General features: G+C 50.2%; 1 gene segment (V, D, J or C); it reads right to left on the reverse strand.

The window, feature by feature from the left end:
- Positions 1 to 1,772: 1,772 nt before the first annotated feature.
- LOC103351170 (T cell receptor alpha chain constant-like) overlaps positions 1,773 to 17,573 on the reverse strand; it is a gene marked incomplete in the record, with an annotated part of 594,496 nt that continues 578,695 nt past the window's right edge. The window contains 4 exon segments of the C gene segment in view: positions 1,773 to 2,314; positions 2,884 to 2,991; positions 3,833 to 3,877; positions 5,311 to 5,574. Of these exon segments, the coding sequence occupies positions 2,885 to 2,991; positions 3,833 to 3,877; positions 5,311 to 5,574 (416 nt within the window).

Genomic DNA, 17,573 nt, shown 5'->3' on the forward strand with positions numbered 1-17,573 from the left:
ACGCTTGCCCAGGCCTTGTCATCCAGCGCCTCGACTCCGGCCAGGCCTGGAAGGAGGAGGTCTCAGCCCCTCTGTGGGTTGGGGGTGGGGGGGGCATCTCCTGTCCCTGTCACACTGCTTGCCGTAATTCCTTGGGTAGTCTTGGGGGTGCAGTGACTTCTGGACTCTGCTATCCAGGGTGCTGGCTGGCATGGCTTCACAGGCTGGGCCTCTCTGAGCCTCTCGGTGGGGTCTGTCTTTGGCCCTTCTCTGCCTTCCAGGTTCCTGTCCCCTGTCCCAAGTCCCCGAATCCCCTTCAGCTTCGGGATCCCTGTGGCCAGCTCTCAGGAACAGACCGGCTGCTCACCCCCCACACCTCCCTCACCTGTGTTGGTTTTATTTGGAGCAAAGTGAGTTATCGCTGTAGGGGGTAATTTGCCCTGAGTTTTTAATGGTTGATAGAGGCTTGCTCTATTAACCCTCTCAAGGGCATTGTCACTTAATACAGGGAGGAAAATGCTTTAATTAAAAAATTCCCAGTGTGGAATCACTGGTGTGGCGTCAGACTGATGGGGAGCCAGGGTCCCGCTGCAGTTCCTTGCAGGTGGCAGATGCACATTTGGGAAGGTGTGGAGAGTGACCTTTGCTATAATGGGATCGCCCCAGAGACTTTGCCCTTTAGTGACCTTTAAAAGGCTCGTATTTAGGATGGAGACGAGGTGGCTTAGAAAGAACTGGCAATTCAGTGACGACCCTTGGTAAGGCTGACCAGGGGGTAGGACCGTGGTTCTTGTTCAACGGGGGTCACAGAGTCAGAGATACACGGAGCTGGAGGTAGCCCCCATGCCTCCCTGACATTTCATGGGTGGTGACTCTGTCACTCTTAAGAGGGGAGAGACGTGTCTCAGGTCACCTGTCCAGGCTGGCAGCACTGTCCCTAGGAAAAGGAGCAGGCCTGCACCAGAGCAAGAAGGATTTGCATATTTCTGGCTGGTGTGGTCAGAGACACACATGGAAGTATGGAAGTATTTGGGGATGGGACCCCTCCCACCCCCGGAAATTAGGAAACCCTCAGCTTTGGGTCTTTGTGGTGGTAGCTGTTAGGTGGACAGCTGGTTGTTGGTCTCTGAGTGTGTTTCTGTCAGCATGCACAACCTGGAGAAAAGTGCTCTGGCCCCAGGAGTTGCAGGAGGGAGAGTCACGTGCTTTGGGGTCCCAGGGAATCTTCTTCTTGTCCCCCAGGCTTTCCTTATTCTCATGTCCAGGATGGTGGGAGTATAAAGTCCTGCTGGGGTCACAGCCTCCTCCCACCCTGCTTCTGGCTGGGCATGGAGCTGGGACCTGGACAGCAGAGTGGTGGGCGGTCCCTAGCCGTGACGATGTGGGGCCATGCATGGTTTGGGCAGAAATCCAGTCTGAGAGGAAAGACGTGGACAGCGTTCTTGGAGGGCAGGAGACAGTGGGTGGCATTTGGGGACACTTGCTGTGTGGTCCTTGTCAGCCAGATTTCAGCTGCCAGTCACCACGAGCCACGTGGGCCAATTTCCCGCCATGGGCGGCCCCGTGGTGTGGCATGAAAACAGAAAAGCGGGGGCCTGAGCTTTTAAGAGGGTTTTCCTGGCCCCCAGCACAGCCAACCAAGTGGAATTTTTCAGAGGTTACTCCAAGAAGAGGTTGACTTTAGCAGCTTGTTAAGTTGGCGTGATGGACAAAAGCCTTGGTTACTCTCTGCCCAGCCAGTGGGCAGCAGCAGGAGACCCCAGCCACACCCAGGTAAACAGGAGCACAACCTCTGGTCTTCTAAATCATTTTTAATATGTTACAGGCAACAGAATGACAACGTGGCTCAGATTATACAGCACGGCAGGGTCTAGATAGTAAGCCCTCCCCCCCCATCCTGGATAAAATTAATATGCTTCTTTATGAGTACTATTGAAAAAAATACAAACATTCTTCAGGAGCCAGAGTCCAAGAGAGTCCACAGGGTATGGTGGGAGTCGGGGTAGGGGAGGGGGTTGTTCCATCATCTGCGGGGACAGTAGGGCCGGGCTCTGGGGGAGGGGAAGGAGTCTCTTCAAGGCATGGAGAAGCTTTGGCCACCCCAACCCTTGCTGTGAGCTTCAGGCAGTGAGAAGCAGCAGAAAGGGGACAGGGAGCGCGGGGTGGCCACGGTGTTTGGCAGCTTGTCCACAGTCTTCATCACAGATCTGGTAGGATCCAGCCAGCACATTGGTAGGTAGGGGAGGGTAGAGAAGGGGTAGGAGCCTTCCTCTCCATGGTGGTGGGGGAGCCCCCCTCGGCTTGCAGAGGGAGTGAGGCTCTCAGTCTTGCTGACCTGGGAGGAGGAAGAACAGAGGTCATGTTGAATGTGAGGAGTCCCCAGCAGTGTCCGAGCCGTGAGAGCAGTGGCCCCCTGCTACAGCTCTAGGGGCCATGGGGCCGGGGTTCTTTGTGATGGTGGGGGATGGGTGCATATGTCAGGGACGCTGGGCAAGGCGGGCAGTGGAGCTAGGATTAGGGTGCACTCTGGGTGTGGAGCTGGGGGAGAACACGAGGCAAGGATTGGGGGCCGCTGGGCTGCTGAGGGCTTGTGTGGAGTCTGGGTCTCTGTTCTTCCACTCACTGGCTATGCAGACTTTGATGTTACCTGGCCTCAGTTTCTTCATTTCTACAATGGGGGTGGTGACAAGTGCTCTTCACACCTCAGGGGAGAGACGGCTCAGCTGAGGAGGCTGAAGGGAGTGCGTTTCGGGCTACACACTTGTTGTTGCGAATGAGCGGAACGTGTCACAGGAAGAAATGCAGAGCTTGGCAGGCCCAGGACTTCAAAGCGAGACCCCGTGGGGAGTTTTGCTCGCAGAGCTTGCCCCCCCCCCCCCACTTGCAGCGCCGACGCCCCCTCACCTCAGCTGGACCACAGCCGCAGTGTCATGAGCAGGTTAAATCCAGCCACCTTCAGGAGGAGGAGGCGCAGCCCGATCACTGACAGGTTTTGAAAGTTTAGGTTCATGTCTGTAAAACCAAGGGGCCACAGTGGTTATGGGTGGGCACGGTGGAGGTCTGCCCAGCTCCAGGTGACACAACGTGGTTTTCCCCAAAGCAGAGCGGGGCAGTGGGGGTGGTCTTCGGCCTGTGTGCATGCCCCTTGCAAGTATTCTTTGTGTGCTGCTCCAGGGTCAACAGTAAGAGCGCTGCACGGGGCGCTTGTTTCAGTGCTGAGCCTCTCTGGGCCCCAGGGGTGGGAGTAGGTGCTCAGAAATGAACATCACGGTTCCTAGGCCCCTTAGTGAGAACCTAGTGGCTGAGCCGCAGCGGATATGACTCAGTAGGGCCAACTCAGATGGAAACCGCTATGGGCCCAGGGTAGGTGGTGAGGGGTGGAGGAGGACCCTGGAGAGACAAGACCACTGCCTACAGCAGACAGGAGGACTGCTGCTGTTCTGGGCGGAAGACAGAACCCCTGGCTAGGCAGGGACCATCCGGGGGACCTGAGTTCAGTGCTGTACATAAGGGAGTCAGGCTGTCCACAGCGGGGCCACCCTGCTGCTCTCTCTGGTTCTCCTCACCACAGGGCTATGGAAAGGGACACAGAGGCCTGGGAATGAGTCATTGGTCCAGTAAAACAAGAGACCCATCCTCAAAGCACTTAGAAGGGAAAGGAAGTTAGACAACGCTGAGAGGGATTCAAGAGAGACCTGGGTAGCTCTGGGCAGTCTCTAACTGCTGCTCCTGTTTCTCACACTTTTCCTTCCCAGATCCACTAATTCTTCCAACCTCCCCTCGCCAGTCAGGGTGACTGTGAGTCCATCACGTCCCCAGCCCTGTGCCAAGCTGGGCTGCACCCCGCTCTTACCTGTTTCAAAGCTTTTCTCTACCAACTTGGCATCACAGGACGCATCTGCAAGGAGAAACAAAGACATTTTCTTAGAGTCCAGAGCGTGTTGCCTTTCCCAGCCCAGACCTCCCGGGTGTTGGCCGGTGAACATCTACAGCCTTTCCATGTTCACTTGTGGGGAGAGCTGGAAGGAACTTAGGCTACCAGCTGTGGAGGGCTGCTGGCCTCGAGAGGCCCAGTGGTTGTGCAAAGCACATATTCCATGACCCAGGCCACAAGGACCCATCACACACACACTCTGTCTACGGGCAGGCTCCAGTCTGGCCTTCAGCAGGGGGAGTGAGCCACAGACAGTGTCAAGGGCCATAGGGTGTAGATACTTCCGTATGTTCCAAAGCATACTGATTCCTGTACCCTGGATTTGTTTCTCAGTGTATGGTGCTCTCATTGACTCAGTTGCTCTGGCATAAAATTCAGAGGCCTTGCTCCATCCCCTCTTTTCCTTCTCATTCCTGTAAGCTTCCACCTTTGAATCCCACTTTGGTGTTGGCCACACAACTTCCCCGCAACCACTCCGCCCAGGCCTCCATGACCTCTGCTGTGGTCTCCTGTCTCCTTCCCCTCCTGGCCTATGATCCACTCCTCGCAGGGCAGCAGACTGATCTTTTCAAAGTAAAGTAGGTGTCACTCCCCTGCTGCAAGCCACCAGTCGTTTCCCAGCATGCTTGGGACCCCGCCTGCCCTCTCACGGCCCGTGAGGCCCTGGCAGCTGGTCCTCCCCTGCTTCTTCCCACTCACTTCCCGTGCTCTCCCCTTCTCTCATTGGGCCCCTGTCTCAGGCCTCCGTAGGGTCCATTCCCTGGCTTTGGCCTGACAACTACCTTCTTCCCTTTTGAGTCTGAGCTCAAACAGCGTGTCCTCAGAGAGCCCTGCCCTGACTTTTGTCGCTAAGGTGGCTCCTTCCTCAACCCCGACTTAAAGCCTTCTCACAGCCCAAAGTTACATGGATGTTCTCCTGCTTGTTGATGGTGTCCCCTAACTAGAATGGAGCTTCCTCTGGGCAGAGCCAAGGTTTTCCTCCTCCACTCTAGCACCTGGTATGTTGTGCTCTCACAGTCAATGGCTGTTGAATGACTGAGTGGCCGGGTGAGGTGGAGCTGGGAGAGAGCTTTCGGCAGATGACGAGATGTAAGGGGCAAACAGCCTGAGCAAAGGCGGGAGGTGGGAACTCAGAGCTGGTGAGGCTGAGGCTGGCTCAGTGCTCTCTCCTGTCACCTCCTCTTCATCTGCTTTTCACCTAGAACTTTCTGTGGAGGGTTAGGATGGGGCTCACTGGGCCCCTGTGTAAAGCAGGTGGGAGCTTTGCTGATAGCTGATGAGACCGAGACCACCAATAAGATATGAGATACCCTGGACCTGAGCTCCGGGCAGAACCAGGCATCTCCTGAAGTGAGGAGGCTCAGCTTGCTAAGACTTTGCAAAAAGGCTGTACTCACCTGAGGAGGAAAGGAATGTGTGATTACTGAAGGCATCTTGACATGAAAGTCTGCTGTTTTGGCTCCAGGCCAAGGCACCGTAGCTCTTGGAATCTAAGGACTTCATGTTCAGCACGGTGTGGCTTGTGAAGACTGTTTCGGATTCTGTACGTTGTGACACATTGGTTTGAGAATCAAAATCAGTTAATAGACACATGGAGAGTTTGCTGGATTTTGAGTCCGAGCTTCTCAGCTGGTAGACTGCGGGCTGAGGGTCTGTGATATCTGCGGGCCGAAAGAACTGCAGTTAGGCCATGCTCCTGTTTCCCTCTTTGCCCAGCCCAGGCCAGAGTCCAGGTGCCAGTGATGGACAAGAGTGGGGCTCTAGGGAGCTGGCAAGCCATATTCTCAGGCGTCACATGGGAAATATTCTAACATTTTAGAAACCGGATGCTCACAAGGACCTGGGGCCTCAGGGACAGGCCACAAGTCCTGTCCATGTCACGCAGGGAAACCAGAAATGCAGGGCTACTGATATTGCTCATTCTCCTTATAGATAATAGGGCTTCAAGCCTCCGCAAGCCTACTCAGTGCTACAGCTCTGGCAGGCCAAAGACAAAAGAGAGAAAAGGCCCAGCTAACCAAACCGGGAGGCTACAGGCGTCTCCTCCACTTCGGCAGGCACCGGGGATTTCTGATACGTGGACATTAAGTTGGAAAACCAATAGTATTACCAGGGGATGTCTCTCTCATCACTAAATGTCTTGGACTACAAGTTAGAACACCCATTCACAAGCCCTGGCCCCACCCTTTCCTAGACAGAAGGCCTTGAACAAGTCAGCTTCTTGAGTCCCCCGAGTTTCCTCTGTAAAATGGAAAAGCTGCCTCATCCAGTTTCCTAACAGAGGTTTCTCCAAGTAGAATTATATGGAGGGGCAGGCATTTGGCTTCCATGGTTAAGACACCTGCTAGGATGCTGGCATCCCAGACAGAGTACCTGGGCTCGGTCCCTTGCCCTGACTCCTGATTGCAGCTTCCTGCTACTGTAGACCCAGGGAGGTGGTGATGATGGCTCAGGTAATTGGAACCTGGATTGAACTGCTGGCTCCTGGCCGTAGGCCCCTGCCAGGGCCATTCTGGGCATTGCGGACTGAACCAGTGGATGGGAACTCTCTCTTTTTCTGTCTCTCTGCCTCACAATAAATAAATAACTAAACAATTTTAAAAGTAAAATAATTAAGTACGCCGTGAAGCCCTGAGCTGCTGTGAGGAGCTGGAGCTGCTGGTACTGCCGGATGGCTGATCCCGAGAATCGCCGTCACAGACTGTGCCTCAGCCCAGGAAGCAGGAGCCGCTGCAGGCTTCTCCTTAGTGCGGAGACGCACTCTGCAGTGTTGCTGGCGGATTCCGTGTTTGTACCGTGAGTCTCATTGTTGATTCTTTCTGACCTCAGCCTTCAGAGGAGGAAGCAAGGTTTGCCAGGAGGATTAACACACTGGGACCACCCAGAGAGTTTCCAGTAGGGCCGGCTGGGGGTTAGAATTTCCTGCCCTGTGGTTCTCTCCCCCAGCTTCTCACTGCACACACAAGGTTTCTCAGACCCCAGCGATGATGTGTCCCGCTTCCCGGGCCAGCTGGGGTGGCCTTGGCACAGCAGACACTCGGCTGAACCCAAAACCAAAGCAGCCAGCGCTTGGCACAGCCCAGGGCTGCTGAGTCAGGGCGGCGCTGCCTGCAGTGGAGGGCCCTGCAGCAGCAGAGCAGGGAGCCCGGCACCAACACCACCGCGGGCCACGACCCTGAGGTCTAACCTCGCTAGGAGGGGAGAGACGGGAAGGCGTTCTCTCCCCTCCCACAGCCCCAGTGGATTCCTTAGTCAGCAGGGGGAGGGGTGGTCTCGGGCAGGACTGGGGAGGGCTATAAGGAAGAGCACGGAAATACAGAGAGAATGTGGCTTTGAGGAGAAGGCAGAGGATCAGGTGCCACCGAATAGTTTGGCTTCACAGGGGAAAGAGATTCCCTGTGAGGACCAGAAGTCCAACTTGGAGTCCAGCTTAAACACTAACTGAAGTCCTGGGGCCTGATGGTGTCAGATTCGAGAAGATCAAGATCTCTGTTCAGTTTTACAGCCTCCAGCTACATGTGGTTATGTAAATGAACATAAGATTAAACAGAAGATTATGTTAACCCACAAAGATTAAAACTAATTAAAAATGAAAACTTCCTCTCTCTCTCTCTCTCTCTCTGCAATTCTGATTTTCAAATAAATAAAATCAATCTTAAGAAAAAGGGGGATGCTAGTGTTGTGACACAGTGGGTTAATCTGCTGCCGGCATCACCGCCATCCCATATGAGCGCTGGTTCAAGTCCCGGCTTCTCTACTTCTAGCTCCCTGCTAATGTACCAGGGAAGGCAGTGGATGATGGCCCAAATGGGAGACCTGGATGGGGTTCCAGGCTCTTGGCTTCAAACAGCCGTGGCTGTTGCAGCGATTTGGGGAGCGAACCAGCAGATGCAAGATCTCTCTCTCCATCTCTCTCTCTGTAACTCTGCCTTTCAGATAAATAAAATAAACCTTTAAAAAAATAAGTAAAAAATAAAAAAAAAATTGAGAGCTCAAAAGCCACATGGAACTGGTGACTGTTTTACTGGACACTGGAGATTGACAGAACATGTCCTTCATCACAGGAAGCTCTACTGGATAGGATTGGTCTAGACAGAGCAATGGCACAGAGGATGAGATTTTGAGGAATGGCAGTGGGGCTTAGCGTGAGACTCAAAAACCATCGAGAAGTCTATGAAGGGTGACTGCTGAGAGCAGGCCAATTGCTGCTCAGCTTTGCTGACGAGAATCAAGAGGAAACAGCAATAAAATGGAGTCAGAAGTGAGGGTGAGGTGACTTTTAGCCCCTCTCCATCTTACTTCCCTACCTGCAGTTTTGCTTTTGTTCCTCTTGTCCAGCTTCTACCTCACTCAATATTTTTAGGCCAAAAGAGAAAGCTGCACTGGAGGTATTTGATATTTTTAGTCTCCTTTTACTTTCATCCCAATTTAACTCCAGCTGCTTTTAATTAGGAGGTCGTTGGGGTCCATATGTGAGAGCCCCATGGGGAGAAACATTCTACTCCACCCAACCAAGCAAAACACATCCCACCACTGATGACATCAGAAGGTAGCCTCAGGAAGACCAGATCAATTTTTCAATGTGGAAGTTCAGTTATTTTAGCTCCTAATCTGTCATTTTAATTCAAAACCAACTGCACAGCATATGTCTGAATACTCTAGTAGTTTTTCTTTTTTAATTTAAGAGGGAGAGGGAGTTGTGGGCGGGGGAGAGGGAGAGAGAGGCAGACCAAGAGAGAGCTGGCATCTGCTGGTTTACTCCCTAAATGTTCACATTGGTCTTGGATTGGGGGCAGAGGTTGGGGCAGAAGCTGGAGCAGCAACTCAATCCAGGTCTTCCATATAGATGGCAGGGACCCAATCACTTGAGCCAACACCCACTGCCTCTCAGGGTCTGCATTGGCTGGAAGCTGGAGTCAGGAGTTGGACTGGCTATCAAACTTAGGAACTTGAACACGGGATGTGGGCTTCTTAACAGCTCAGCTCAGTGCCTGCCCTGCTCAAGTACTTTAGATGCCCAGGGCACAGCAGAGATTGAAGACTCCCTTACCATTGAATCTGTGCTCTATAGTTACCTACCAGGAACCCGAAACAAGAATTTGTGATACAGAGTCTGGGTCACACCGAGGCTGTGATGATCATTGGGAAACAGGGAGCATGGGAGACTTACTGGGACTAATGGAAACTCTGGTGCATTTACCAAATCCAAAGTGGGAGGAACACCTCACACCACTCTCGATGTCCCCATCACAGAAACCCTTAAGTGTGTCCTCCTCTGAGAAGAGGGCAGGCCCCCTTAGAGCCCACTAAGGGAGGAGAGAGGTGCTTCCTACATCCTGCACCACCCATGATCGGCACTGTTTCTTCTCACCCTCACATCTGCTCTGCATTTTCAGGTTGGGTCCCGATCTCCCAGTGACTGGCCCCAGCTCCAGTTTCTGTGTGCTCCTGAAAGTTGTAGTATTTCTTTCCCTCAATGCCTAAAAAGACACTTTTTTGCCTGGCCTGCTTATCGTATGATTTATCGTCAGATGTGTTTGCTTAGGCCAAAAGGCACGTGCTTGGTTTATTCCTAAGTCCAACCTTTTCCTGATGTTCTTCCTGCCTGGAACTCTCCTTTTCTTTTCTCTCCTTTTTTTTTTTTTTTTTGACAGGCAGAGTTGGACAGTGAGAGAGAGAGACAGAGAGAAAGGTCTTCCTTTGCCGTTGGTTCACCCTCCAATGGCCGCCGCGGCCGGCGCACTGCGCCAATCCGAAGCCAGGAGCCAGGTGCTTCTCCTGGTCTCCCATGGGGTGCAGGGGCTAAGCACTTGGGCCATCCTCCACTGCACTCCCGGGCCACAGCAGTGGAAGAGGAGCAGCCGGGACAGAATCTGGCGCCCCAACTGGGACTAGAACCCTGGGTGCCGGCACCGCAGGCGAAGGATTAGCCTAGTGAGCTGCGGCGCCAGCCCCCCTTTTCTTTTTTCTTTGCTCATCCAGATTTTAGCCATCCTTCAGGGCCCAATAAATCCTTTCTACCACGTAAAACTTCTCCATGTAGGCCGACATTCTAGACAGAACTCTATCTATACTGTACCCATTGACATCAACTGGTTATTATGAAACTAGTCTCCAGGTTGCTAAATTTACAAACTTTGACTAGTTTCTATATGATTCGGGGACAGGTCAGGCATCTATCTTAGACTTCTTCATATACTGTCTACCATTTTCTAGAGTGATGGCTACATAAAAGACATTAAAAGCATCCATTGAACAATTAAAGTCAAATTTTAATGTGTTTGACCTAGAGAGACACAGATATTGAAGATTAATAGTGATGCTTTTCCCCTTCCCAGACCTCTGTAAGACAATTACAACATGTGCAGTTATCCTCACCATAGTAATAAATGATACCCCAGACATGGGATTAGTGACAGTGGCCCATGGGGTTGCAAATGATGCCCCCTGCGATGACTCACCAGATATTATGGACACCTGGGTCCCTTTCCCAAATGTGAGTTTACCACTCATTCCTCCAATATTCACACCACAGATGACACCATTACAGAAACTCATGGGACCTACCTATGCATAAACAGGAGTAGTGCTGATCGTCCACAGGGTGGGAGAATCACACCCCTAAGAGTTAGACCTTCTGATCTTTATTTATTGGAAAGGCAAAATGTCACAGAGAGAGAGAGAGAGAGAGAGAGAGAGAATATGAGTGAGAGAGAGAGAGAGAGAAAAAAAAAAGAGAAGGAGATTTTCTATCTACTGGGTTACTTCCCAAATGGCTGCAATGGCTAGACCAGGCCAGGCTGAACTCCACCTGGAGCCTGGAACTCTACCTGGTCTTCCACATGAGTGGCAGGGGCCCAAGGACTTGGGCCATTCTCTGCTGTTTTCCCAGGTGTATTAGTAGGGACATGGATTGGAAGCAAAGCACCTGGGACTTGAACAGGTGCTCTGATATGGGATGCCAGTGTCGCAAGCAGCCACACCACAACACCAACCCCTGTTACTGAGATTTTTTTAAAGACAATTTTTTCTTTTGGTAAAGTTCAATTTATCTTTTTCTTTTATTGTCTGTGCTTTAAATTTTTAAAAGCAAGTTAGAAGCAGAGAGACACATACACAGAAAGAGAGAGAGAGACAGAGAGACAGACAGAGAGATAGAAACAAAGAGGGCCAGTGCCGCGGCTCACTTGGCTAATCCTCCCCCTGCGGCGCCGGCACACCGGGTTCTGGTCCTGGTTGGGGCGCCGGATTCTGTCCTGGTTGCTCCTCTTCCAGTCCAGCTCTCTGCTGTGGCCTGGGAGGGCAGTGGAGGATGGCCCAGGTCCTTGGGCCCTGTACCTGCATGGGAGACCAGGAGGAAGCTCCTGGCTCCTGGCTTCGGATCAGCGCAGCGCGCTGGCCGCAACACACTGGCCATAGTGGCCACTTGTGGGGTGAACCAACGGAAAAGGAAGATCTTTCTCTCTGTCTCTCTCTCACTGTCTAACTCTGCCTGTCCAAAAAAAAAAAAAAAAAAAAAAAAAAAAGACAAAAAAAACCCCAAACCAAACAACAACAACAACAAACAAAGAAAGAGAACTCCCATTCCCTTATTCATTCCCCAGATGCCTGCCATTGGCCTCTGGCTTGGACTGAAGCCCACAGCCTGGAACTTAATTTAGATCTCCCACACAGGTGGCAGGGACCCACTTACTTCCATCACCACTGCTTCCCAGGGTCTGCTAACGTCAGGAGACAGAGCCGGGTATTGAACCCAGGCACTCTGATATGGGATGTGGGCATCCTAACCACTAAGCCAAATGTCTATCCCTGTGTTAAGATTCTTTGATATGTTCAATCCTTTTTTTCCTGCCCCATTCTGCTGCCATACCTTGGGCTGAGGTTGTGATTTCAAGTTATTCCAACAAACTAAGAATTCAGCAGAGCAAAAACCCCTGCTCAGGGCAACAGAATCCTGTTGGTACAAGAGTACTTGCTCACGATTCCTAAGGTCCCAGCCCAAGGACAATGGCCCCAGAGCATTGCGTGCTGGGTGGGAAGATTTTCTGGGATGAGTGGAAAGAAGCACTTGGGATACTTCAGAAGAGGCTAAAACAAGGGCTTGAGTCAGCATCTTGAACAAAGAAGAAATGCTTACTTGGCTGGATGTTCAGTCTTGTCCCCGCTCCGAAGACTAGCCTGGTACCACTGCCATACCCCCCACTGCAGGCAAGGTCTTTGCGATAACCTTCCAGATGCTAATCTATTGGAACCCACTGGGGTCTTCAAGTACCATGCTGAAAGGCCCGCTGGGTCTATGATCCTTAGATCTCCCATTGCCCGAGGAAACTGTTGCCCTTCCTTTTACAATGATGTTAAACTTTAACAGCAATGCCCTGATAATAACATTTCAGAAAAGCTTTGCAATTTACTGATCGCTTGCTATGTGCTAGGCATTATCTCCCATTATTATGATGCAATTATTGTCAGTTGGCTATTGAGAGAGTACAGGCCTTATTCATATAGCTGATGAGGGTAGGTCCAGAATTTTCCTGAGAATTGCTATCCCTCTATACATTGCTGCCTCCAGGTTTTGTTATTTCATGTGGCATATTGCCATTCAGGTGGGGTGTGAGTCACTTTAACCCTTGGGAGAGGGTACAAAATTCTGCTCAAGTCCAGGGAAGACAATTGTATGAGCAGGTATGCTTACACCAGGTCCATCAGCCAGTCCAGAGAATTTAGCTACCTGCTGCCATGGAAGAGAATTTGTGTTTGCTGTTAACTAATCTCTTTCCCCCAAGGGCACTTAGCTAATTTCCTGAATGTTCAGATTATCTGGTACTGATATCATCAGCTTCGCTTGAAAGCTCCGAGTATCTGGAACTCTTTTTATGTTTCTGTAAACTATTCTGCTTAGATTTTCATTTGCTCAATTGGCTCTCAGCACTCGTCTTTAATATGAGAAACGGGAATACTTTAAGTCACCAAGAGAGCTTATAGAAACAGAAAGTGGGTGCCTCCTATATCTGCATGTTTGCTATAAATAATTGCCTGTATTCTCATAGACAAATCACAGTTCTCTTTGTCCTATTCATTAGCATAGTCATACTTACATGAGTGCACAGCCAGCCTGGTCCCTGCTCCAAAGGTCAGCTTATTGTAGCTACCCAGACCATACACAATAGGAGAACGCTTTGCAAGAACTCTAACCTGAGCAGAACCAGCCTGGCCAGGGCACTGCCCTTCCTGTCCTTGTTTTCTGGACTCCTCCAGGTCAATCTTTCTTTGACAAGACAGAAAATTCTTGCATATCTCATCCCCCAGATTGCTGTGTAATAGTCCCACAGGCCTTTCCCTCAGCCTGGGGCTGGTCAAGCCTTCCTGGAGGGTGGATGCCCATTCTGGGTTCCATGACTAAAAGCAAAGAAGGGAAATTGGAAGAGAAGAGCCAGATTTCAACTGGGAAATGGATCTTGCAGGAAGCATGCACGGCACTGGCAATAGATGGAAGCTTGGGTAGGGCTCAGTCATGAACTTTTTAAAGATCCTGTGTGTACATGGATTTTAAAATATTTTGCACCAAAATAAACTTAGCTTTTAATTTCATGTCCTATGAATCTTTTGAGGTACACTTGTATATTCCTTAAAATTGCCTTCTCTAGTTTCAAGAACTTGAAATTCAATTCTATATGTTAGCCTAATTTTATCCATTAAGTTTTCTGTGCTCTGATTTCTGTTCTATCCACTCCTGCAGACACAATTAGGGGCTTCATTGATGCTGATTATTTCTAATCATCACGAAACAGCATCACTTTATTTAGGCAATTTTTGAACACCTAGGCAACTGTGCAACAAGTGCTCCTGCCACCATCAGCAACAGCTCCAGGACACATCTGGATTAAATCCATACACAGGGTCTATACCACCCCAACAGTGTAGCTTTATCTGCCAGGAGCAGTGGCAACTCCAAAGCCTTGCCCAAATGCATGAGTTTTTGGTTTTCCTTCCATCCACCTTCCCCCACACCTCGGAGCTGCATATTTCAAAGATGATTCTGGTCCTAATGGTGAAAAGTTTCCTTAGAACACCTACTTTCTGAGTTTCTCAAATGGAGACTTTATATAGTTATCAGCAAACCTCTTTCCTTTGTGTTGCCAAAACCCATTTGTGCTGCTTCTCTACCACAGATATTGTGACCTTTTTGCCTCTGAACTCTGGATCTTGAGAAATATGACGGGTTTCAGGCTTTCTAAGTCCAGCCTGAACCAAGCCATGGCAAGGAAGAGGCTTTGCTGAAACTCACAGAGGAACTTTCCCCTGGAGAGATGGGCTTCCTCCTACCCCTGTGCATTTCATGGATTCTCTGATCTCCTTGTTCAGAGGCCTAAAAACTCTGTCTGTTGGGAAATACTTGCCCATTTCTAAACCACTGTGTTTTAACAAGTAACGACGCCTCCACTCAAGTCTTCCTTGGCTCTCCTAGCCAGAGGGCAGTCATTTCTTTGGTGACAGCTATGTGCCAGGCATTGTGCTGAGCTGTAGAGACAAGAGGATAAAGGAGGAGGGGTCCTGCCCTCGCAGATCTTATGGCTCAGCAGAGGATGCACACAAGGATAGGCCTTTCTTTATACTCCCTTTGCAACTTGTATGTACCTGTGCTATAGCATGAGTGACCCCTTATACTCTGAGATCTTGGACGGCAGAGAAGCTGCATTTTCCTCCATGCCTTTCTTCCTCTCTCTCTTTCTTTTCCCTTTATTTCCCTCATTACATCTAGGATAGTGCATGGAATATAATAGTTGCTCAATAAATATTTATTGAATGCATAAACCCTCCAAATACTCAAATTCATTTTCCATGCAGTCCTGTTCTCTACCTTCTTTTATTAGAACTATTTCATTTCTCATTTAACTTCTGAATGGTTCTATTTCCCCAACTTGCTATTGTTTTTATAGCATTCTTTAGGCTTTAAGATCCTCCTGTATCTCTCAATTGGACATGGAGGTTTGCAAGAATGTGTCCCCAGTGTCTTGGGGAAGCTTAATTTAACATCTTTCATTGAAACTAACTGGTAGCCAAAATAAATCTTTTGACATAATCAGTCACAGTTGCTTTTTCTGATAATGATCTAGAAACAGCAAAAGAGTCTGTCTCTGTAGTGATGAAAAGGCCAATTCCCATTGGCAATTACTACCATTAGAAAATAAACTACTATTAAACCAGTGCCTGGGAATTCAAATTTAAAAACACTGAGCCTCATGAAGAAACATGAAAAATTAGTTCAGGAAGTCACAATTCATCATTGAAGAAAGCAGAACAACGACTTCTGTGTCTTTGGCAGAGCCACAGGCCAGGCACTTACGTGGATGTACTTGGAGTCTTGTTCCACTCCCGAGAGTGGGTGTTCTGCTGCTCTTCCCACACCCTGGTACAATGCAGTGCAAATACTGCCCTGCCTGTGCCACCTGGGATGGCTGCCCATGTCCACGCACACATTTACAGCCTTCTTGCTTGGGAAACAGAGCCCTTAAACAGCATCAAACCATTGCTTTGATGAGAAATCTTCCTTTCTGATGTAACTTTATGCCCAATAAGTGGTCCCACTAAGTTTTGACTTCTCTCTCTGCCATACTATGTGCATCCTGCCAACCCAGTTCAATGACTTTACTGATCTCTTCAGAGGTGCTGAGCCACTGTCATGGTCACTGTGGTGAGAAGGCTCAGGATAGGCAAACTGAGGGCCAAATGATAGCTTTGGAGTTGTGGGGTCTTCCTTCACTGAGGGCAGGAGGGATGGTGGGGACAGCGTGGTGATATGGTCAACTATAAGGCTCCAGAATAAAATATATTTGAAGTACACACCAACTCTGTCATACTTAGCTGGGGTGAATTGCTTCTCCAAACTTCTGTAAAATGGGCTATCTGTCATTAGGATGGATTTGAGCATTGAGTGAGAACTTATATGAAAGATGAAGTGTGGAGGCCTGGCGCTGTGGCATAATAGGCTAAGGCTCCACCTGTGGCACCGGATGCTGGTTTGTGTCCTGGCTGCTCCTCTTCCAATCCAGCTTTCTGCTTATGCCTGGGAAAGCAGTGGAAGATGGCCCAAGTGCTTGGGTCCTCGTATCCCTGTGGAAGACCTGGAAGAAGCTCCTGGCTTCTGGTTTTGGATCGGCTCAGTTCAAGCCATTGAGGCCATTTGGTGAGTGAACCAGTGGATGGAAGACCTTTGTCTATCTCTCCCTCTCTGTCTGTAACTCTATCTCTCAAATAAATAAATAAATAAATATTTTTTTTTTTTTTTTTTAAAGAAAGATGGATACGGTCACAGGTGCAGGTCAGGCATTTGGCGGAAAGTGGCTAATACAGGATGTTTCCCAGCAGTGCTTCACGGCGGGGGGAAGGGATGAGACTTCCTGCCCATTCCTGCCTACCCATCCCAGCACCCCGGCTAGGATGTCCCAGGAGGAGATAGGTTGTGGACCTGAGGGGAGGTAGTGCCAGGGCCTCGGTCACAGGGTGAGGGTCAGAGTAGCCTCCCCCCCCCCCCCCAAGCTACCGAGAACAAACTTCTGTTTCAGAAACCTAACCGAGAGTGAAGTCTCTTTTTTTCTCAAAACACTGAGGTTTGTCCTCTGAAAACATCACGCGAAGCCCTGGTCTGGCACAGCCTCAATCATTTCATTAGAGCTGACACACTGAGGGTTACTCCCCGTCAACAAAGGACTCCTTCAAGAACAGAGCATACCACACCACAGACCCTCACCGAGCGCTAGCCTTCCTTATTATAGTTTGTCTACAAAAATTCCCTCCCCCATTTCTATAATACTCACACGGGTGAACAACGAGGTCCGTCCCTCTTCCAAACATGAGTGTGTAGCTTCCCACTGACACCCAGTGAGGAGAGCCTTTGAAAAAACCCGTCTCATGTGAGCTCTGTCTACCGCCTGGCCCATAGGGCAGCAACCCAGGCAGACGCTTGGCCAGTCTCCCAGAGACTGTCTCCCACGGCTGTCCTCACAGAGCCTGAATCCTGGCACCTTGAGGCAGGCATGGGACCCAGGGCTTGGGGCTTGGAGACCTCCAGAGCCCCCAGTTACCCTGAGACAAAGCTACTTTCCTGCAGTGGAGATGCAGGGCAGCGACTCCCCACCCCCACTCCCACCACCTCCCTGCTATAGGGGTAGATGCTCCGAGGGGCAGACTCTTGCTCTTGCTGCTTGCAAGGGGCTTCTGAAAGTGCCTGGAGGACAGGGAGCAATGGGGATTTATGTTTTGCAGAGGCCATTCTGATCTCATTTCCTCGATTCTCTCTTATTCCTGTCTTTCCTTCCCCACACTGCTCTTTGATGTTTCCCATTCCCAGACTTCCTCTGTGAGGCCCAGGGGTCTGATTCCTGCTTATCCCCGTCCTAGGCAAGACTCCAAGCAGCATTAGGCCCTTCCTGTGGTTTGCGTTTTTATTCTTCCCTCTTCATCACCTGGACGCAGGCCAAGGCACCCTAAACCCTTTGCTTCCTGTGTTTCCAGGGTCCTTGATTCAGACAGGGCCCTGCTGCTACGGAATCCTAGGACCACAGAGAACAAAGTCACAACAGTTTCCATAAAATTTTTGAGAGACGAGAGGGTACAGAGATCATGCAGCCTACTTCAGAGAGGTGAAAGCTGAGGATCACAG

This window comes from Oryctolagus cuniculus, chromosome 12 (assembly GCF_964237555.1).
Source record: "Oryctolagus cuniculus chromosome 12, mOryCun1.1, whole genome shotgun sequence".
In the NCBI taxonomy this organism is placed as follows: domain Eukaryota; kingdom Metazoa; phylum Chordata; class Mammalia; order Lagomorpha; family Leporidae; genus Oryctolagus; species Oryctolagus cuniculus.